The 21638-nt window shown below is 51.1% G+C and overlaps 2 protein-coding genes and 1 pseudogene across 6 annotated transcripts; 1 reads left to right on the top strand and 2 right to left on the bottom strand.

Moving 5' to 3' along the window:
* Nucleotides 1-79: 79 nt before the first annotated feature.
* DPAGT1 (dolichyl-phosphate N-acetylglucosaminephosphotransferase 1) lies at nucleotides 80-6607 on the bottom strand. Of its 4 annotated transcripts, none has more exons than XM_045556312.1 (9): nucleotides 5636-6075; nucleotides 5159-5279; nucleotides 4773-4986; nucleotides 4403-4549; nucleotides 2404-2488; nucleotides 1853-2041; nucleotides 1433-1520; nucleotides 1111-1266; nucleotides 80-387 (listed from the first exon to the last, which is right to left on the bottom strand). In XM_045556312.1, exons 1-9 carry the CDS (start codon nucleotides 5794-5796, stop codon nucleotides 337-339), a joined length of 1212 nt encoding a protein of 403 aa, XP_045412268.1. In that variant the 5' UTR covers nucleotides 5797-6075; the 3' UTR covers nucleotides 80-336. The 4 variants fall into 4 exon arrangements, with proteins under 4 accessions (XP_045412268.1, XP_045412266.1, XP_045412267.1 ...); XM_045556310.1 differs by lacking the exon at nucleotides 80-387 and adding an exon at nucleotides 6241-6607 and having other exon boundaries at nucleotides 494-1266; nucleotides 5636-5916; XM_045556311.1 differs by lacking the exon at nucleotides 80-387 and adding an exon at nucleotides 494-1032.
* Nucleotides 2571-4075, bottom strand: LOC123641492 (annotated as a pseudogene).
* A 4389-nt stretch (nucleotides 6608-10996) lies between the features above and the next one.
* C2CD2L (C2CD2 like) lies at nucleotides 10997-20713 on the top strand. Of its 2 annotated transcripts, none has more exons than XM_045556309.1 (14): nucleotides 10997-11746; nucleotides 13727-13822; nucleotides 14691-14810; nucleotides 14979-15089; nucleotides 15182-15298; nucleotides 15392-15503; nucleotides 15646-15754; nucleotides 16424-16488; nucleotides 16579-16706; nucleotides 16798-16972; nucleotides 17685-17786; nucleotides 17930-18063; nucleotides 18151-18436; nucleotides 19656-20713. In XM_045556309.1, the coding sequence occupies exons 1-14, from the start codon at nucleotides 11393-11395 to the stop codon at nucleotides 19865-19867; spliced, it is 2121 nt and encodes a 706-aa protein (XP_045412265.1). In that variant the 5' UTR covers nucleotides 10997-11392; the 3' UTR covers nucleotides 19868-20713. The 2 variants fall into 2 exon arrangements, with proteins under 2 accessions (XP_045412265.1, XP_045412264.1); XM_045556308.1 differs by having other exon boundaries at nucleotides 17927-18063.
* Nucleotides 20714-21638: the final 925 nt, after the last annotated feature.

Genomic DNA, 21638 nt, shown 5'->3' with positions numbered 1-21638 from the left:
CCGCCCAAGTTCTTGGCGGGCCTGGGCGACCGCCGGCGCGCCGCCCTGAAGCGCCTCCGCCCAACGCCGGGAGCACTACAGTGCAGGCATTCCGCTCCCGGGTGGGGCCTGTCGCCTTAAAAGCTGGCCTAGGATTTTTAAACGATTTACTACAACTACCTCTGCCTCCCGTTCCAGGTCTGGTCACTCCCCACTCCCTCCTCCTATCTGGCAAAGCAAGAGTGAAAAAGGGAAGAAATGAGATTCCATGAAAGTTCAGTCCCATGCCAGAGAACAGGATAACTCCAGTCTTATGACCCTCCATACCACCGGAAGTATCAGGATTTTAATATTTATTCAACATGTTCTGTCTGGTTTCTCTTCTGTTCTCTTCTTGCTAGAAGGAACCTGATGGGGCAGACAGATAGGCATCCTCTTAGAGGAGGTACCCTCACCAACCTTTCCAATCTACCCTAAAATGCCTATATAGGAAATATACCTACAGGAACAACAATAAGAAAAAGACAACACTTTATTGTCACCATTGGGAGCACCTGGCCCCCTAGTCTGCTCTTACTAATCAGAACACTTCATTTATAGTCAAATGTCAAGTCACTTTGAAGCCTGATGTCCCTACCCCTAGCCCAGGTTCTACCCCAAGGCCCAGCATATTCCTTGAGAGTCAGGGCTCTGAAATTTGAGTTGTGGATAACTACATAAAAGCTGCTGTATCCCATCTTATGAGGCTGCAAAGATGGGACGGAAAGGGAGAGAGTGGCAAGTTGGAGAAAGCCATAGGCAAAATTCAATCAGTAGTCAATAGAGGGCAACAAAGGCCCAGAATGTCAATAATCACAAGGGAAGGAAAATGCTGAGAATGAAATCTGGTGGAATATGAAGAGCAGGAGAGGCCTGGGCCAGGAGGCGGCAGTCTTGGTACAAAGAGAGGAACCCTGGAGACTGAGGTAAGGGTAATGATCAGGGGACTCAGACATCATAGAAGAGTCGGACAAGCTGGTATCGAATGGAGAAGGTGACAGCACTGCCTAGAATCTGCAAGGAGAAATGGACTGGAGTAAGAACCATGAAGAAAAGGAGACAAGAAAGTGTAAACCCTATCCCCAACCTCACCTGCAGCAGCAGCAGGAGCAATGTGAGGTTTCTCTCATGTATGGGCCCAAAGACTTTAAGTAGCAAGTTGATGAGGGTCATGTTGTTACACTCGGTGAATTCACCGTCCTCATTCTCACTCTGGTGCACTGTCACTAGCCGGAGGCTCTCTGCTACCTGGAGGGGCCAGAGGTGAAGAGAACTTCAGTTAATACCTATGCTTTAGGAATGGAGATCTGCTTAATGCTTCCAAGCACCCCTTGGATATGATGCAGGCCTAGGTTCCCCATTCCCCAAGTTCAAGATGGTAACCTAGGGCCTTACCTCCTTGTTACCCTGTTACCTTTAGAATAAAGGTGCCCAAAAAAGAGAGGCTCTTGGTCTTGAACTTGGAATAGCTCATCTCCAGTTTGCCTGTCTTGATATTGAGTCTGTGGGCAGGGGGGAAGATAGCTGCATGTGACTGGGGCCACTACTCAAAACAACTCTCCTCTTTGTGGTTAATTAATAGGAAGAGGACTGAACGTGGAGTCAACCTGAGATCTATTTCTGGCTCTGCTGCTTAATACTGTGTGATTAGAATGGCTGTGAACATTAATTGAGATTATGTAAATAAACGTGCTTAGTAAGTTATAAAGGGCTACCCAGATGGAAATAGGCCTTCTTTGGGCCCACTCCTTTTACACAGCAAATATAGGCTGGCTTTAGATGTCCCAAGTGAAAAGATTATCATGATGTCCCTTTCAAGTCCCAAAGCAGCTACCTGGGCACACGGTGGCGAGGGCAGGGGATGATATGCAGGAGCTGAGGCAGTGAGTAGAGGAAGTTGAACACCTGGGGCATGAAGAAGAGTAGCATGGTCTTGCTGAAGTGTCCCAAGATGCCCACCACGGCAAAGGTCATGCCAGCAAAGTAACAGAAGGTATCTCCCACAAACACCCGTGATGGGTACCTGTGTGGGGGAGAGGATCTGAGCTAGCGGCAAGAGGTCTTACCAATCCTTTCTCTCACATCACACTCTGGGCTCTTGCCTAGCCCTGACCCTAGTTCTGACTCAGAGACTCCAGCTGTCCTAGCAACTATGCAGGATCGTAGGCCCTGAATTCATCTATTCCTCGGGGCTCCATAGCATTCGTCTCCAATTACTGCTGGGTAGAGAGCAATGTCAGAATACTACCAACTGAAGACCCAGAAAACACTCAACACAGGTATGCACAGTTTCAGCCTCTCCACCAGGAAGTGGGTTGTGATCAGGACCATCTTTGCCACATGTTCAGATAGTTGTCCCCCTTGTCCATCCACAGGCCTACTTACCAGTTATGGTAGAGCAATCCCAAAGTGGTGAAAAAAAAGGGTATCATGAAGTAGAGGGAAAAAATATGATCATCCCGATAATCACCTTTGGAAGCAGAGCAAAAAAAAAAAACGAAGGCAAAGTTAATACCCACTTCCCCTGCAGACCTGGGTCTTATTTTTGCCTGTCTCTAAGTTCTGTCCTCAGCTGTATCATCCACCTCATCCAAGTCACTTTCAAGAACTCAGTACCCCTTTTGTGTCACCCAGGCTTCTTTCTTTTTTCTTTTTTTATTATAGGAACTACCAAAGATTTAGTGTTTAATAATTAATAGCACAACTGACCAAGATGCAAGACGTGAAGATACCATGTTCAAGAAACCGGGGGATAAATCACTCTATAAACTATATAGTATGTGATAAGAGTGGACATTTTATAATATAAAAACTGTCTACACATAGTAGTTAGCTGCAAAAAGCCATTCAGTCTTCTCTTGGCTTGGAAAGATGGTATTCCAGATTTCAGTGTAAATTATTAGCAAACTTCAACTCTTTTGTGTGGCAGGTATCTTGTTTTCACCTTCCAGTTCTTCCACTCCAGCCTGTGTCATGAGGTCTGCGATGTTTCTCTCCAGATCATCAGTGCGACCTACTCATATCGTCAATTCTTCCAATGATCTGGTCAGACATGGTCTGAAATTTATCCTGCATCTGCTGCAGGAGTATCTGCACCACCATGGGGAGATCCTGCATGGTCTCGGGGTCAGTCTCAGCCATCTCCCTGGTTCCCACCTTGGCAGTGATGCCTCGAGCCATCACCTGCACTTCCGTTTGTCTGTGCAGATACCCTGTACCCTCAAGCTTCTTTCATGAAGCTTTAAGCTAGTTACTGTCTTAAATTTGGTTTAGACCATTCTGACCTAGGTTTGAATACCAGCTTTACTTCCTAGCTGTGTGATCTTGATCATGACACATTTTACTTTCCTAAGCCTTAGTTTTCCTATCTGTAAAATACGGCTAATGATAATACCTGCCACATAAAGTCATTACAAGATTTAAATAAAATAATGTTTAGAAAGTGCTCAGCTTTAATAAGCACTTGTTGATGTCCATCAGCCAAAGACCAGTAGAAACACAGCTATAATCAAAGCTACATTTACTGACTCATAACAAGGGAGACTTCAAAAACCACACACCATGAGGAACCATAGTATGCCTCAGTAGGAGGGTATTAGGAGGGGCTTGTTGTAGGATTTGTTTTGGGTAATTTTGGGGAGGGTGTAAGAAAGTACAGTTTTGCTCTGGACTGGGTACTGTCAGAAAGCAGGACTAATTCTATCACTGAACATCTTAACTTTTATCTAGGAAGTAGGAGGAACTGAGATGTTATTGGAAAGAAGTAAGTGTCTCTCATGTTAGCTGAGAGAGGGGATCTTGATCATTTTGTGGGTTGCCCACTGTTCTTATGGTTTTGTCTGTGCTGACATTATGGATGGAGGGGTCTGGTTTTTGTCTTGCTCCATCACAGTCACTCTGTGTTGTCTAATGTTGGAGTTCTGTGAAATTGCGTTATGTTCAATAAGAACAGATCATGGCCTAGCTAGTGCCAATGAAGTTATAAATGACATGTCTGTTTTTTTCTTTCATTCTTTTTTTTTTTTTTTAAGGTGTGAGATCTCAGTCTGTCACCCAGACTGAAGTACAGTGGCATGACCATATCTCCCTGCAGCCTCCTGGGCTCAAGCAAACCTCCTGCCTCAGCCTCCCAAACAACTGGGATTATAGGCACAAGGCACCATGCCTGACTTGGGGCTGCTATTTTTATTTCTCACTTTTAAGAATCTTCATTATTACTTGCAAACTAAATATATCTCTATATATAATATCTATATGTAAATATATAATTATCTTCTATAATTACTTCCATATGGCTTTTTTTTCTGAATTCCCCAAGGCCATATATCAGGCAACTCCCTTAACACTCAGATTTTTCTCTCTCCCCACCCCTAATCCCACCTACCTTCCAGCTCCACCAGGTTGAAGACAATGATGGAAGCAGAAATGACTAGTGACTGGCCAGCCTCTAGGCCATTAATTCCTGCGAGGATATTGATGGCATTGGTACAGAACACTGCCAGCAGCCCCATGTAGACATAGTACAGGATTCCTGGGGGGAGACAGAGAGAAGGAGAATTTAAGAATTTGAGAAAAGTGGTAAGGACAGGGGACAGGATGAAGGGCCACCAGTAAGGATATAAGAAGACACAGGGACAGAACAAGGACACTTGGAGGCGATGTGAAGCACCAGGAAGGGTACTCTGCTGGATATCTCAGGGGTAAGGGTACACTGAAATAGGTGCCATGGGGGCAGCAGTGGCAGGGCTACTTACCCAAGTCCAGATGCAGGCCAAGAATCGGGCGGAAGGGCTTGGGTACCACAATGGTTGTATTGCCAAAGTTGGTGAAATAGACCATGAGGAGAGGTAGTGAGGCAGCTGTGGGCAGCAGCAGCTTATGGCGCCAGCGCAGATTCAGTACATCATCCGCAAAGCCCAGGAAAATCATGCAGCAGATGGCAAGGAGGGCACCTATCAGGGCCACAAACTGGGGGAGGCTCGGGCAGGTCATGACTCAAGTCTACTCCCATTCCACCTTTCAAGAAATCCTGTCTTTTCAGACCATTCCTCAGCCCCTCCTCCCAAGCCCAAATAACCCCAGCTCTCTCAGGTACCGCCAGGCCCCAGACACAGGCAACCATCCCCACTAGCCCACTTACTTCATGGTGAGGGAATGCTTTGCACTGCTCCTTCACAAAGCAGTTCAGGAAGGGGAAAGGGATGAAGCAGAAGAGGATGATAAGGAAAACAGCACCGCTGATCACTCCCTGGGACTCTGGGCTGTAGCCCACCAACAAGGGCGTGCAGGGGGAAGAGGAAAGGGGGCGTGGTCAGTGACTAGTGTAGGCATTACAATTACCAAAAAAACTCAGTCCCAGTTTTTTACTGTGGGGGATGGCAAGGGGGGGCGGAAGGCAAGCGGCACTGCTGGAGTCCCTGATACACCCAAGGGTCCCCCACCTATTCCTTCCCTAATACTAACCAGTTCTGCCCATCACCTCTCAGAGTCCCGGGTTGCCTGGGTTAGCTCTGGGACTCCACACACGCGTTGTCAAGCACCCCAGTCCCCGTCCCTGCCCTGCCCGCCCCTTCCTCAAACCTTGTTGCCCACCCGGCACCCGTGTGCCGCTGCTCACATCTGCTGCCGGCCGGATTTGTTGAGGTCCTCACCACAGAGGCGCGCGGCGATGAAGTGGCCACGGAAGGCCGGGATGAGGGTGAGTGTGGCCACAAATCCCAGCAGCGAGCCGATCAAGTTCACCAGCAGCGGTAGCGGCAACTCCGGGAAGGCCCACATGCTGACCAGCCAGGGGCCCCGCTCCGCCGCCTGCTCAGCTAACAGCCACGCTGGGCAGCAGTCCTAAGGTCTCAGCAATAAGGAGTGGCCACTCCCACAGGCAGGCTCTTCTCACACCAGCTTAAGCAAAACCAGACAGTTTTGACTTGAGCCGCCCTCGGGACCTCCGAGAGCCTCTAGAAAGCAACCTCCCCTCTGCCCTGCTGCACCTGCCTACCCACTGTTTCCGCCCGGATCTTGTTCGCAGAGCAACTATTGCTGCGAAGAACGGCCATTTTTAATATGGGCAACTAGAGTTGGGACGAAAGTGTTATTTTAAACTTCATCTTTTGTTCGAGAGTAGAGTTATCACGAGAATGTTGGAAAGGCAATTAAAGAAAGCCAAACAAGAGCAGATATTTTTCTAATATTACATTAAAGATGTACAGCCCAGAGCGGTCATACCCTTTGCCCAGTTCCAAGATGAGCGCCGCCTTGTACCACGTGTCGGACACCGGTCACACTCCGGTTCCACGTCGGTTTTAGCTCCGTACGCCTCCGCAGGTGACGTTTAAAGGGCCATTACCCCGCGCTGAATCTGGGAAGCCACCGGAGCTGGGAAACGGCTACTGGAAGCCAGGGGTGGGCAGGAGGGATGAGGGTGTGGAGCCGCACCTGCTCCTTGTAGGAAACCTGTTGCCGACGTAGTCGGAAGCCAAGGAAAACACAACTCGGTTCCCGGAAACGCAGCTAGAATTTGGAAGGATGATGTAAATTCTAAAGCGCAGACTCTTGAAAAGCACCTTCCACTCTGTTTCCTTGTCCTTCATCCAGGTATTTTTTTTTTTCTCAACATCCCACCCACCTTTTGCCTCCACTGCAGCAGTTGGTTGCTGGGCAACCCAGCGCGGCTCTTCCTCACGGGAAGGGACTGGGAGTGCCCTCAGGTCTTGGATTTAAACCAGGACTTCAACTTGGCCCTGGATCACTACTTTGTGCCAAGTTCTCAAAACGAGATGTAGGCTGAGGCATTGGAAAGAGCTAAGGAGGCAGGAGAACCAGACCGACACCTGGCTTCCTGATTTCTTCCTCCAGGTGACCATGCCTTTTGCTTGGCTCTGTTCCCCTGCGGGTAACAGTTCATAAGCGTCTTCATTCTCTTTCATTCTTCCACAGGCTTTTAGGGGGCGTATGATTTCCATTCCTCAGAGAGGAAATCACCACCTGAGAGGTTAGGAGAGGCCTGGAATAGCTTGGCACTTTGTCCACGAATATGGCATGTTCCAGGAGTCAGAGTCAGGTTAATGCCTTTTAGGCCAAAGACAGTCTGTTCTTTCTCTCAAAACCAGGTGCGAAATGTCTTTTCTACTTGAAAATGGCTCTAATTAACAACAAAAACCCAGATATGTATAAAATACATAAGCATATATATACATACATATATAATCTCTGTAATTTGCTTGACAGTGTTCCACCAAATTTTCAGTACTTATTATCCCACTGAAATTGTTTTTCTGTGTGTGTGTGGGGGGTGTTGTGTATGCCCATGCGTACCCCTCTTAGACTGGAAACTCTCTGGAGGCAAGTGTTTTCTGTTCCACAGGGTATCCTTTGGGGCAAGGAACACACAGATATCTGTGTGCAAAGCATCATGACACATTATGAGTCTGAGTCTAAAAGAGGTACTGAGGGCAATGGGTGCACATTGAGGGAGCAGTTAGTTTTGACCAGGGAAAGTGAGAGGGTCCCGAGAAAGAGTAGATCTCAAAAGATTTCGGTAGGTGGTAAGAGTGGAAGGGCCTTCCAAATGGGGAGAGTGAGATGCCAGAAGCAGGTGGAAAGGAGGAGCTTGTGGGATCCCCAGAGCAGGCAGCCACAAGTTATTAATATCTTGTTGATCAGGAGCAATGCTGAGACTCCCTGGAGGTCTGAGAGACAGTCTATTTCCTTTTTTTTATTGGGAGGGCAATCCTAATCTTCCTTCCCAGTCTGGCATTGGGAAGCTTTGTCTCTTTCTTCTCCAGAGATCATTAGCTCTCCCCACCACTACCCTCCTGCCCCCAAGAGAGTAAGAGGAAGGACATGATCAAAGACAAGACACTAGGGATTCATCATCCATGTTTACATGTTACCATCAGAAAATGGTTACTAGGATACTTGTCACATAATCTGAATATTTTGTTCCCATGGAGGTAAATGCCCAGTTGACTGTCAGATTAATCATAGGGAGAAACAAACAAACACATGACTATTGGCCTTACTTGAAATTTTATGCCTTTCCTGGTAAAAGTTCAAAGCATTTGCCTGAACACTGAAGCAGGCCCTAGCACTCACAGATTAACTGTTAATGGCTCTGGGTTGAGCAGACAATGTCTGAGATGCAAGTCTCCTCTCAGTTAACCCTGAGTGCCTCCAGTAAGCAAGGCCAATCCACTATTATGTCTGATTGCCAGACAAAGCCTATCCTAAAAGTGTTTCACAGTGCCTAAAAAGACTATCAAACAGCTCTGTACAGTCAGGACCCTATCTGTGGCCCTGTCCAGGCAGCTGAGTCACCTTTTTTCCTTTTCTTCCAACCTTTCCCCTTTCAATCAAGCAAAAGTTGTTAGTTGAAAGCAGGTCCCAGGATCTCCCATTCCATTGGGATGACATGAATAATTTTTCAAAATATAGAAACAATATAGAAATTGTTAGTGTACATTTGAATATTTCCTGCTAGACTTCTTATTCTTAAAATTACAAAGAATTTGCTAATCCCTACTATGTGCATAGGAAACTCTTAGGTACTGTGAGAGACACAAAGTGATATAAATGCAGTTGCTTGGCCAGACGCGGTGCTCATGCCTGTAATGCTAACACTCTGGGAGGGTGAGGCGGGTGGATCGTTTGAGCTCAGGAGTTTGAGACCAGCCTGAGCAAGAGCGAGACCCCGACTCTACTAAAAATAGAAAGAAATTAGCCGGGCATGGTGGCGCATGCCTGTAATCCAAGCTACTTGGGAGGCTGAGGCAGGAGGATCACTTGAGCCCAGGAGTATGAGGTTGCTGTGAGCTAGGCTGATGCCATGGCACTCTAGCCTGAGCAAGAGTGAGACTCTGTCTCATAAATAAATGTAGTTGCTTGTCCCCAAGGAATCTACTTCAGCATATTTAAAACACCTTGTTTGAATATGAGGGAAGAGAGATGAGTAAGACATGGCTCCCACTCTTAGGCAGCATTCCGATGAGTGGAAAAAACAGACATATAAACAACCAGCTAGACCCTAAAGCAGAATGAAGTAAGTGTTAGAGGTCTAAGTAACAGCTGAAAGATTGGAAGGACTAACTAGGGAAACTCACATAAAACTGAATTGTGAAACAGAATCTGGCAGCATAGGACCAAGTGCTCAGTGGAGGAGTTGACAGAATGAATCCAAGAACTCAGAGAACTGAGATCCTTGTTTGCTCTGAGGGTTCCTAAAGAAGGATTCCTGGGGGAGAAGAATCTTCACAGGGAAAACTTGCACTTAGACAACTTCCTGCATAACCTGCTCCCCTAGCCCTAGCTGCTCTGCCCACTGACAGCTTCCTCCTGCATCCCTAGGTTCTGGCCCTGAGTTCTCTCTTCTATTGCTTTCATATCTTTTCCTCCCCTTAAGATTAGAAACCCAGACTCTGGGAATCTCCATTGTTTGTGGAGTCCAGTGACATTGCTTGGGCAAGAGCACAGCAAGGTTACCTCATCATCCCTCTTCTCCCCATCATTTCTCACAGGGAAATCCAGGGATGCCCCAGACCACCTCCTCTGGCTTGGACAAACCTGTTGCTGACCTGCAGGGTTCTGTCTAGCCTTGCAACCCCACACTTTATAAGACATTATTTTTTTTTGAGACAGAGTCTTGCTCTGTCACCCAGGCTACAGTGCTGGGGCATCAGCCTAGCTCACAGCAACCTCACACTCCGGGGCTCAAGCAATCCTCCTGCCTTAGTCACCCAAGTAGCTGGGACTACAGGCATCCATCACCACACCCAGCTAATTTTTCTGTTTTCAGTAGAGTTGGGGTCTTGCTCTTGTTCAGGCTGATCTCGAACTTCTCAGCTCAAGGGATCCTCCTGCCTCAGCCTCCCAGAGTGCTAGGATTACAGGAGTGAGCCATGGCAACTAGCCTGGAAGACATTCTTTACTCTCTTGTGCTCATTTCTCAGACAACTAACTAGATCTGTGAGAAAGATATTTAACACATTTCCTTCCTACTTCTTTGAGAAAGGGACTGTATGCCACAGACCTTCCCACATGTATGAAGAAGGGGCTCTTGGCGGAAATGGGGATTCCTTTTAATACTTGGGCAGGTTTTTCCTTCCTGTCCCCAGGAAGCAACCATGAGCCCCGGTCCTATAGAGACTGAACCCACTACCTGAACCTATGAAAAGGGGTGACTCTCGAGGCCAGAGGTTGCGCAGTGTACCTACCATTTCTTGGGAGCTTGTTGGGTCATCACATATTTGGATGACTGGCTCTTCTGGCTTAATCTATTGATAGTCCAGTGCTACACTGCCAGCTCCTCTCCCATTACCACCCCCTCTTCATGTGCTCCATAGGCAGAAGCTGTTACTATGGAAATATATTATTTTTAAAAACAGATGCAGCCTTGACCTGGGAAATATCTCCAGAACAAACTTACACTAGCAAGGAGGTTAATGGGGATGTTCCTGGGTCCTAGCTCCAAGGGGGTGGGGAGTGATGGAGGGAATTCAATATTCCGTGTTTTATTCTCAACCTCTACCAGCTTCGGATTCTGCTTTCTCTCTGTCGACATCTGAACACTGTGGGAGGGATGGTCTGCACTTCCTCACCCTGGGCCTAGCTTCGGCCAGGCAATGGGAACCTGGAAGTTGCTGCGCCTGGGGGTATTGGAGAAGGGGAGGTGATTTCCACAGGGGTCACCTCCTTCTTAACCCCACAGGCGTCCAACGTGTAGAAATCTACGAAGCCTAGGGGAAAACAGAGGCAGCACCTCAGGAAAGTGAAATTACTCTTGCCGTTAGCTAAGGTGTACAGGGGCACCTCCATTCCAGGATGGGGCGGGGTAGTCAAAGGTCCCGCCTGTTTCAACCGCGGAACCTCCTACGCTCGCTCCTCATCCTCCCGCCCTCTTCTAGCTAGGGAGCTCGGGGCTGGCCGGGCCCCGCCCGGCGCGGGTGTCGCTCCTTTAAGGGCGGGTGGGGGCGGGGCGCCAGCGGTGTTGTCAGTGTCAGCTCTGCGCACGCAGCCCTCTCGCAGCCGGTGCCGGCCCGCGAGCCCCCGCGTCTCTGCAGACCGGTCCCCGCCGGGGTCCGGCGGCACCCGCGCCGTGGGAGGAGTCGGGCACTGGCCGGCAAGTAACTGAGGTCCGACTGCTGACCAAGCGAGGAGGGACTCCGACCACGAAGACAGAGACTCCGGCGTTGCGACCCTCGAGGACCTCCTCTCCCGGATCTGTGGCACCGGCTAGTCCCGGTCACTCAACCCCGGAGAGCCCCCGAACCCGCGCGCCCAGCCCCGGGGGAGCCCACCCGCGCCCCGCGGCCCGCCCGGGCCATGCTCCCCCGGGGCAGCGGCTGAGCCCGAGCCGGGACCGGGACCGGAACCCGCGCGGAGCATGGATCCCGGCTGGGGGCAGCGGGACGTGGGCTGGGCGGCCCTGCTGATCCTTTTCGCCGCCTCGCTGCTCACAGTGTTCGGCTGGCTGCTGCAGTATGCCCGGGGCTTGTGGCTGGCGCGGGCCCCTCGGGACCAGGGCCTGGGACCCGCCTTAGTCGCGGAGCCCACGGGTTCCCTGCGGGAGCTGGGCGTGTGGCGCTCGCTGCTGCGGCTGCGGGCAACTCGGGCCGGCGCCCCTGAGGAGCCAGGCGTCCGGGGCCTCCTGGCGTCGCTCTTCGCTTTCAAGTCTTTCCGGGAGAACTGGCAGCGGGCTTGGGTGCGAGCGCTGAACGAGCAGGCCTGCAGGGACGGGGTGAGTTGGACAGAGCACCTGGGTGGTCCCTTCAGCCTTTCCTTCTAGGAGAGGGACTGCTTATGCTAGCAGGGCCGGATGGGGGTGGGGATCCCCACTGCTTCTCTCCTCCCGGATCAGAGAAAAGGGTGCAGCTGAGGCTGGGGGTTGTAGAAATTCAGTTATGTCCCAAAACCTCTATTTTTGTGGGCAAGATACTCTGGCTCCAAACGCATGTACAAGTTGCTGTTCTCATAGCAACGCTAATCCCTGTGCCTGAGGGCACTTCCGCCTAGCCTGGGCGCTGGTTGTGTTGGGGTGGGGGAGACAGGTGCACCTGCAGGAGGAATTTGCCTGGCTCTCATGCCACCACACCCATTTAACAGTTCATACCCCAAATCCTTGGTGTGGCCAGGCAGATTCTCAAGGAGGGTGAATTACCCCCCTATCCTCATTAATTTCACTGCTACAGTCAAACATCTTTCTTCCACCAGTGTATGTGTGGAGGGGGAAGTGTTCAGGTGGACAGCAGATTGTCAGTGTCCTTCCCAGTAGATGAGCTTGGAACTGCCCCTTGAGGGTCAGTCACAAACCAGCCCAGCCTACTTCCTCCCACTGCACCATGGGCATCTGGCCTCCCAGGAAGTGGGCAGGAAGCATGGTCATGAGACTGAGGTGGGGTGGGAGATAGAGGTCTCCCTCTTCTGGGCCCCCCTCCTATCCTGGCCCAGCAGTCTCTCATTGCCCTCATAGTCCATCAGCTCCTTGCTCAGAGGGTTCTCTGTTTCTAGACATCATGAGTTTGCAGGCTTTACCCTGCTAGTTCCCCAGATGCCTGGAAACAGAAGTGGCCACAAGAAGTTGCTCTGTTTCCTCTGCCCAGCTGGCCAACTGAAAGCCAGAGGATGTTTGTCAGTTTACACCTTGAACCCACCCCTCCATCCAGCTCTCCCTGCACCTTGTCCCTGGGTCAAATGCAACTCCCCAGGACAGCTGACTCAGCTGGGTATTGGCCTCCCTTGTAGAAGGTGGGGGATTGAGGTTCCAAGCATCCATCTTCCCATCTTCTTTGACCTAGCCTTTGAATGAGACAGCTACCAGAGCAGAGAAATTGGCTTCCCCTGGTTTGCCAGGCAAATGAGCCCTGTGGATCTGTTTCCTCTATCTCAAGACCCAAAGAAGAGTTGCCAGCTCAGTCTGTGCCCTCTCCTCAATTCTTCTTCCCATCCTGATCCCCAGATGGGGCTAAAGTAGGTTGTTTCCACTACTGTGGAAGAATTAGGGAGCAGCTCTTTCGAGATCTAAGCTAAGCAGCTTTCTGTTCCCTAATACCATCCTGCTGTCTGCCTTGAGGAATTAGCCAGGCCCCTAGACTCTTGAGCCCTCTGAGCTTGTGTCTCTTCCCAGTCCCCCTGGTAAAGTTCCCCAAGGCCATGCCGAGCTAGTATTCATCTCCAAGAATATGGATAGAGTCATACTCTTGAGCCCCCATACGCTATTTATTTGGAGGAAGGCTTAGCCTCATTTCTCCAACTCTTATCTTGCAATAAATGGCCCTACTGCCTTTGCCTTTAGCTCAGCCCTTTCCCTCTCTGCCCAGCTGTTATGTATAGGTGGCAACCAACACCTTAATTTTTTTTCCTATGTATACCTTGCTTTGGGGCTAGGATGGAGGATGAAGGCTAAGTGGGGAGAAGATGGGGGAGGCTCCTGGTATTCTAGGAGGAACAGGAGGAATCCAGAGTCTTCAGCTCAAGGTGATCTAGTCTCTGAGGTGGACTAGTTCCCCAGTTCTTAGTGGCCCCTAGCAGCTGGAAGCCCTTGGAGAGGCAGGGTTTTGGGGGAACACCTCCTTTCCTAAAGCCCCGAGCCAAGGAGGGGCCAGTGGCCAGCCTGCAGCTGAGGTCTCTGCAGTACCGGGGCCCAGCCAACAACTGAGCAGGCCAGCCCTGCTGGGGGAAGCTCCAGAGACCTGATGCTGTGCCCACATTACTCCTTCAGAGCTCCATCCAAATTGCCTTTGAGGAGGTGCCCCAACTTCCACCCAGAGCCAGCATCAGTCATGTGATCTGCGTAGACCAATCAGAACGCACCATGGTAAGGGTCTGAGGGCATTGCCCTCTTTGGGGCTTGAGGAGGATGCTGACTCCAAGTGTTCCCTTTAGTCTGCCTTTAGTCTGGGGTGGTTTTTTTTTTGGTCCTTTTTTTTGGAGACAGAGTCTTGCTCTGTTGCTGGGGCTAGAGAGCAGTAGCATCATCATAGCTCACAGCAAGCTCAAACTCCTGGGCTGAAGCGATCCTCCTGCCTCAGCCTCCCAAGTAGCTGAGACTACAGGCGTGCCACAATGCATGCCTAATTTTTCTATTTTTACTAGAGACAGGGTCTTGCTCTTGCTCAGGCTGTTCTCGAACTCCTGAGCTCAAGCAATCCTCCTGCCTTGGCATCCCAGAGTGCTAGGATTACAGGCGTGAGCCACCACACCTGGCCTAGTCTGGGGCTTCTTAACTTGGAGTCTGTGAATGCCTTAGGGTTGTCGTCCCCAACCCCCAGGGCTGTGGCATGGCACTGGTCCATGGCCTGTTAGGAAATGGGCTACACATCACTACCTGAGCTCTGCACCACCTCCACCCCCACCCCCAGTGCATGGAAAAATTGTTTTCCATGAAACTGGTCCCTGGTGCCTAAAAGGTTGGGGACCACTGCCTTAGGGACCTAAGGATTAGTTTCAGGAGGTCTAAGAATCCCACTGAGGTTGTGTGCAAAATGTTGTACGTGTGTATATCTGCATTTTTCTGGGGAGTGGAGGCTTTGGTTTTTATCTGATTCTTTTAGGGATTTATGACCCCAAAAAGGAAAAATCCCAAGGAAAACCAAAGTGGGGAAGGGTCTGCTGAACCACTATAGGCTAAGACAAAGCAGGGTGAGCACCCTTCCTCCACACCTGCCCCTGCCCCCCTTTCTCAGGTGCTGCATTGTCAGCTCTCTGCTGAGGAGGTGCGGTTCCCAGTCTCTGTGACCCAGCAGTCCCCCGCTGCCGTCTCCATGGAGACCTACCATGTCACTCTGACACTGCCACCAACACAGGTAGAGGGGCACATGGGAAACTGAGTTGGGCAGGGGGTGGTTCAGTTCGCTCCGCTTTTTCCATTTGATTCTTCTCTGGAATGGATTTCAGGAAGAGAGGGTTCTGGGGGGTTGAGAGTCGTTGAGGAGTGGGGCAATCCAACCCAGTCGCGTTTTCCCTATCTGCAGTTAGAAGTCAACCTGGAGGAAATCCCTGGTGAGGGGCTGCTAGTATCCTGGGCCTTCACTGATCGCCCAGATCTCAGCCTGACGGTGCTTCCCAAGCTGCAGGCCAGGGAGGTAAGGAGGCAGGGCTGGCAGAGAAGAGGCAGAGCAGGGAGGGGAGGCAGAGCTGGGAGCTCCACCTATTTGCTGTCCCCTTCTCTCTGCAGAGAGATGAGGAACAAGTAGAGCTCTCCACGATTGAGGAAATGATCAAAGATGCCATAGTCAGCACCCAGCCAGCCATGATGGTCAACCTCAGGGCTTGCTCTGCCCCAGGAGGCCTGGTGAGTAGCACCCAAAGCAAAAGATTTGCATGCACCCTGTCCCCAGGGTACTATGTCAGGATTCTTGCTCTGTTCACATCCTTCTGGTCTTAGGTACCCAATGAGAAGCCACCCATGATGTCCCAGGTCCAGCCAGCCATCCTCAGACCTACCCGGTTATTCCTACGGCAGCTTCGAGCATCTCACCTGGGAGATGAGCTGGAAGGTGAGAGCTAGAAGCAGCTGGGGGACAGTCAAGGCTCTGGTTGCAGACATTCCCTGCCCCTCTGTCAAAGGTACAGCCTCTCTATTCCTCAGTGTCTTCCTGTCTTTGATCTGAGCATCTTCTAACTTCTGGTTCCTCACAGGCACTGAGGAACTATGCTGTGTAGCTGAACTCGACAACCCCATGCAACAGAAGTGGACCAAGCCCGCAAGGGCTGGTCCCGAGGTGGAGTGGACAGAGGACCTGGCACTGTAAGGAGTGATGCCACCCTCACCCCTGCTCCATGGGCAGACTTCCAGCATATCCCTGGCATGAATCAGCTGTGTTTCCAGTGGCCCTTGGTGTGAGCCCCTATTGTATGGCAGGCCCTAGCCTAGGTCTCAGGGATACAGACATGACCAAGATACAGCCCCCACCCCTGGGTCAGTCACAGACTTGAGACAGAGACAGATGTACACAAAGAAGATAGTACAGCTGCTCCAGTCGAGGTTTATATAACATGCCATGGGAGTGCTTAAATTCCCTTAGGGGAATAAGGATCAGAGTAGGCTTCGTGGAGGAGGTGGCATATAAACCACACCTTAGAGCAAGAGTAGAGTTTCACCAGAGTGTGAAAATATTCTCAGCAGAGGGAACAACAAGAGCAATTGAAAGAGGGTGGTTTGAGACCAAGAGACTGGCAAGACAGGTGGAGCAGGGCCAGGGAGGATTTGAATGCCCAGCTGAGGACTGCAGTCTCCGCTCAAGCCCTGTCCCATTCTCATGGGGAGAGAGAGTTTTGGAGGGCAGGATATTCTGACTGGAGCACTTGCACCATCTTATTGACGTACATCTCTCTCTGCCTGGCCTGTGACTGAGTCAAGGATGGGTTCGGTTTGCTAATCTTCCCCTTGCCTGCCCCTTCTCCTTTTGGCCCACAGGGATCTGGGCCCCCAGAGCCGGGAGCTGACCCTGAAAGTACTGAGGAGCAGCAGCTGTGGGGAGAGTGAGTATGGGGCAGAAGGGGACACCTCTGGGCAGGTGCTGAGCATTGCCTGGTCGTGGGCCCAGCTCACAGTGCCACCCCTTTCCCCAGCTGAACTCCTGGGCCAGGCTACACTGCCTGTGGGCTCCCCCTCCAGATTGCTGTCTCGAAGACAGGTGTGCCCACTCACCCCAGGGCCAGGGAAAGCCCTGGGACCAGCAGCCACCATGGCAGTGGAGGTGAGACTCTAACCCTTGGGGGGAGGTGGGAGGACACAGGGGACGGGCAGTCTCTGAGGCCTTGCCTCTCTGCTCTCTCACCCCTGGGCAGCTGCAGTATGAAGAGGGCTCTCCTCAGAACCTGGGCACACCCACCCCCTCCACTCCACGCCCCAGCATCACACCTACCAAGAAGATTGAGCTGGACCGGACTATCATGCCCGATGGCACCATTGTCACCACGGTCACCACTGTCCAGTCCCGGCCCCGTATAGATGGCAAATTAGGTAAAAAGGAGGAGCCTAGGAGCCCAGTGTTAGCCAGGGTTCCTGGACTGCAGACCCATGGCAGGACAGGGAAAGGGGATGGAAAGACCTAATTCCAACTCACCTGTTTTGGGACATTCCATTCCAATCCTCCCACATCTTCCTCCCAATCGCTTTATCTCTCACGCTTTCCCTTACCTCCTGCCTCTTCCAACTCCTCCTCTCACCCTTCAGTCCTGGATCTACCCACCCCTCACACAGGACTCGTGCGCTTTCACCTGCCCAAGTTCCTCTCTGTCTTTTCACAGGTCTCCTTCCTTCCCTGTCTCGAGCCCCAACTGGCTAATTGTCCCTCCCTCTACCCTCAAACCTCTGACACCCCGTGGGTCCTCCAACAAACCCAGAGGCTTCTGTGGCCTTTTCCCCCAACTCAGTGGCCCTCTATCACACTTCTCCTATCTCTGGGGGCCCCAAGGAATTGCCCCTACCTCTAGGGAGCCCCTGTACCCTCTCTGTGTGCCCTCCAGATTCCCATGACACCTCCCCACACTCCCATGGGCTCCAGTTATATCTTTGTGTCCCCATGGCATCTTCTTAATCATCCTTGTGATTAATCAACTCTTAATCATCCTTGCCCTCTGTGTTACCAAAAGCCTGTATCTCAGTAGAGATAGTAGGGGTGGGGGCCACTCTAAAGCACCTCCCAGCTCACTGACCCTCCCCCACCCACCAGACTCCCCCTCCCGCTCCCCGTCCAAGGTGGAGGTGACCGAGAAGACGACAACTGTGCTGAGCGAGAGCAGTGGCCCCAGCAATACCTCCCACAGCAGCAGCCGTGAGTGGGCAGTGGGATGTGTGAGTGTGGGTTGGCCCTGGTGTACCAGAGTCAAAAACCACTTTGGGGAGGGGCAGGAGGAGTTCGAATCCAAGAGGGAGCCGGGGAAAAGTCAGGCTGTCCATCCTCTGTACCCCCAGCAGGGGAAAGCCAGCTTTCCAACGGCTTGGACCCCGTAGCAGAGACAGCGATTCGCCAGCTGACTGAGCCTAGCGGGCGGGGAGCCAAGAAGACACCCACCAAGCGCAGCACTCTCATCATCTCTGGTGTTTCCAAGGTAACAGGGCTCTGGAGAAAGGAGCTGGGATAGGGAGAAAGCCCTAATGGGTCACTCCTGCCCATTAAAACTTGTCCCTCTTGCCAGGTGCCCATTGCTCAGGACGAGTTGGCACTATCCCTGGGCTATGCGGCATCCCTGGAAGCCTCAATGCAGGATGACACAGGGACCGGAGGAGGTCCCTCTTCACCTCCCTCAGACCCACCAGCCATGTCCCCCGGACCCCTAGATGCCCTCTCCAGTCCCACAAGTGTCCAGGAAGCAGATGAGACAACACGTTCTGACATTTCTGAGAGACCATCCGTCGATGACATTGAGTCAGAAACAGGGTCCACTGGTGCCCTGGAGACCCGTAGCCTCAAGGATCACAAAGGTGGGAGATGTTGGCAGGATGCCCCCACCTCTTTTATGCCCAGTAGCATGACCGGGTCCTATTGGACACTCAGGGACAGGGGACCCTCAAGCCAACTTGCCTTCTCCTTCCTCCCCTAAGCGATCTCCAGAGTTCTCAGCCTGTGCCAGCCAAGCAAGAGTAGACAGGGGAACTTTGTGCCTTGGTTTCTGGTCTGGAACTGGCAGGCTTGGGTGATAGGAAGGGATGCCAAATCATTTCCCTTTACCTCCATTTTTCTTTCTTCCTGAGTCTGTGTGCTGGCCTTCCTTCTCTCTTTTTTTAAGAAAAAAATTTCTTCCCTTTCTTTCTTTCTTTTCTTTTCTTTTTTTTTTTTTTAAGACAGTCACCCAGGCTAGAGTGCAGTGGCATCATCATAGCTCACAGCAACCTCAAACTCCTAACAGGCTCAAGCGATCCTCCTGCCTCAGCCTCCCCAGTAGCTGGGACTATAGATGCATGCCACCATGCCTGGCCCAAATTTCTTCCCTTTCTTTTGTATCCTCTCCCCTATGTGTATAAGAAATCTTACCCCAGGCCAACCCTAGGATTGTCCCTCTGGGTGTGACATAGGCTGTGGACAGCTGTGGTAGTTCTTCTAACTTCAAAGGATGAGGGGCTTGCCCCAAAACATCTTCATCCCTCTACTAATGAGTCTGTCAACCACAGTCTATCTATTTATGATTTAAGCTGTCATCACTTCTTGGGATAATGAGATTCCTAAGTGCAAAACCTGCTGGGCAAGTACCTTCCTCATTACACTGGTTCTGAATGTACCTCTTTGAAGTTTCCAGACATAACACTTCTTGCTCACAGCCTGGAATTCAGCAAACATGTCAGTGTCAACTCACCTTTCCCTTCATGATGTATAGCCTTTTGGGGACACCCTCTGCTTAGCCTTTGTCTTTCTGTAGGAAAGAGGCCCAATCCCAGTCTGTCCTCACGGAGTAGCCTGCCCCACGATATTCCTTTTGAGGGCAGAGTCAGGAGTGCACACAGAATCCCATGAGCACTACAGTTTTTCCACAGGAAGGACAAAGCACGTATTTGTTTCTACTTCCTTTCCTGAGGAAGTCTGGCTTCTGAGCCAAGGGACTGGTTCTGTTTTGCATCTTCTATCCGTCCATTGTCTGTTGTTTCTCTGCCCTCTACCCCACCCCATGTCCCTCTCTCTGCCTCAGCTTCCCCTCTTCCCCTGCAGTGAGTTTCCTGCGCAGTGGCACTAAGCTCATCTTCCGCCGGAAGCCTCGACAGAAGGAAGCTGGTCTGAGCCAATCACACGATGACCTCTCCAACACAACGGCCACACCGAGTGTCCGAAAGAAGGCTGGCAGCTTTTCTCGCCGCCTTATCAAGCGCTTTTCCTTCAAATCCAAACCGAAGGCCAATGGCAACCCCAGCCCCCAGCTCTGAGGGCCCTCCTTACCTTCTGGGCTAGGAGAGAGCAAGAGTGCTCTCAGCCCATTCCCCACATCCCCTTCCGTACCCCTTCCTGGATTCCCAGTGCCTGGGCCAGGAAAGCCCTCTGGGCTCCAGGAAGCCCTGTCCACCCTGGGCCATGGGGCCGATTGGAAGGGTATTTGCAACGGGAAGCATGTGAGGTGGGCACCCGTTGCAGAGGACATAGAAGAGGGAGTTGGTGGCTGGGAGTAAGAGGAGGGCTCTGTCTTGGCATGCGTGGCATCCCTCAGCGTTTGCCTCCTGCTGACACTGGCCCCTGAGAGGAGTCCCGGGGTGCTCAGCTCCTCAGCTGATCCTTCCTCCCTTATTTATTCTCTTTTCTATTTATATGTGTGGTCTAGGACCCTCAGTGAACAGACGATAGAGGGCATCTTTCCCAGGTGACCCTTCTTTTCTGTCCCACACCTCCCTCAGGTCTCCACTCAGACCAGCACCAGTGTCTGCCTCTGAGGACATTGCAGCTCATAGAAAGCCGGGCCGGTGCCCAGGATGGGGGGCAGGTACTCCCCACCTCCCTGCCTCTGCTTCTGCTCCTCACCCCTCCCTTCCCTTTTATTACCGTTTTTTGTACTTGATGCCTTCTCTGTGAGCAGTGGCTCTGTTGGAAGGAGGGAGCCAGGAGCCTGGTGGGAAGCCTTCCCCAGAGAGATGGCTTTATGGGCTTTATTTAAAGACTGTGTGATGATGGAACAGGAGCAAGGCTGCACCTCTGTATGTTGGGAGATGACGATGATGATGTCCATTGCTGTGTGATGGCTTGGAATTTAATTTATTAAATTAAAGTCAAATTGGAGTTTATAAACTGGACAACTGGTTATCCTTTGAAAGGCAAATAGACAGTGAGGAGTGGTAATGATGGTGTGGAGGATGAGAGACAGGGGCCCAGCTAGTGAGGCTCCTGGGGGGGTAGATGACACACATAGTGAGTCTCCTAAGAAGTTCCTACAGGGAAGATAGGACATGTAGAGAGAAGCTGGGAGAGACAGGAGTCTCTGAATGGTTAAGTTGTAGCAAAAAAGTCAATTGACTAGTACAGGCATCTTTATTCCCCTTTCTGGAACAGGCTGCTCCTTCCAGGATATGAAAGAGTTCAGAGCACAGACTCTGGAACTTGACTGCCTGCTTGGGTTTGAGTCCCAGCTCCACTAATTATACCTGTGTGACCTTGGGCAGTTATGTAACCTCTGAGTGCCTCAGTTTTCTCATCTGTAAAATGGGGACTGATAATCGTAGCTGCCATTTGGTTGTGGGTGAGAAATAAATGAGTAAAGTGCTTAGAACTCTCCGATATAGTCAGTGCTGCATAAGTGTTAACTATTGCCTCAGAAGAGACAGGAAGGGGGAAGTCTTAAGAGTATTTCATTATAAAAAAGTTTTTTATTCCTAAATGTGAGCAAGTTTCAGGGAGTCATACATACCAGCAAACTGTGTCCATGGTTCCTGTCCTCTGGGACCTTGCCTACACAGGTAAGTTGCTGCAGGATGTCAGACTGAGCAAAGGACAAGGAAGCAGGAAAACTGAGTCTGCTACAAACATACTGACTGACCTTGAACAGGCCACTTCTCCTTTCTGGAATTCAACTTCCTCATCTCTAAAATAAGGGTGACCTGGATAAAAGGTCACTTCTAGCCTTGACATTCTATGGCTTACCTACAGCACAGGGGGCTTAGGGCACATGCCTTTGGGTAGATAGCACGTGGAAATTGTTAATATTCCCCATGC

Source organism: Lemur catta, chromosome 7, assembly GCF_020740605.2.
Source record: "Lemur catta isolate mLemCat1 chromosome 7, mLemCat1.pri, whole genome shotgun sequence".
Lineage (NCBI taxonomy): Eukaryota > Metazoa > Chordata > Mammalia > Primates > Lemuridae > Lemur > Lemur catta.
The sequence above is the reverse complement of the archived record's forward strand: the minus strand, read 5'-3'. Positions and strand labels throughout refer to the sequence as shown.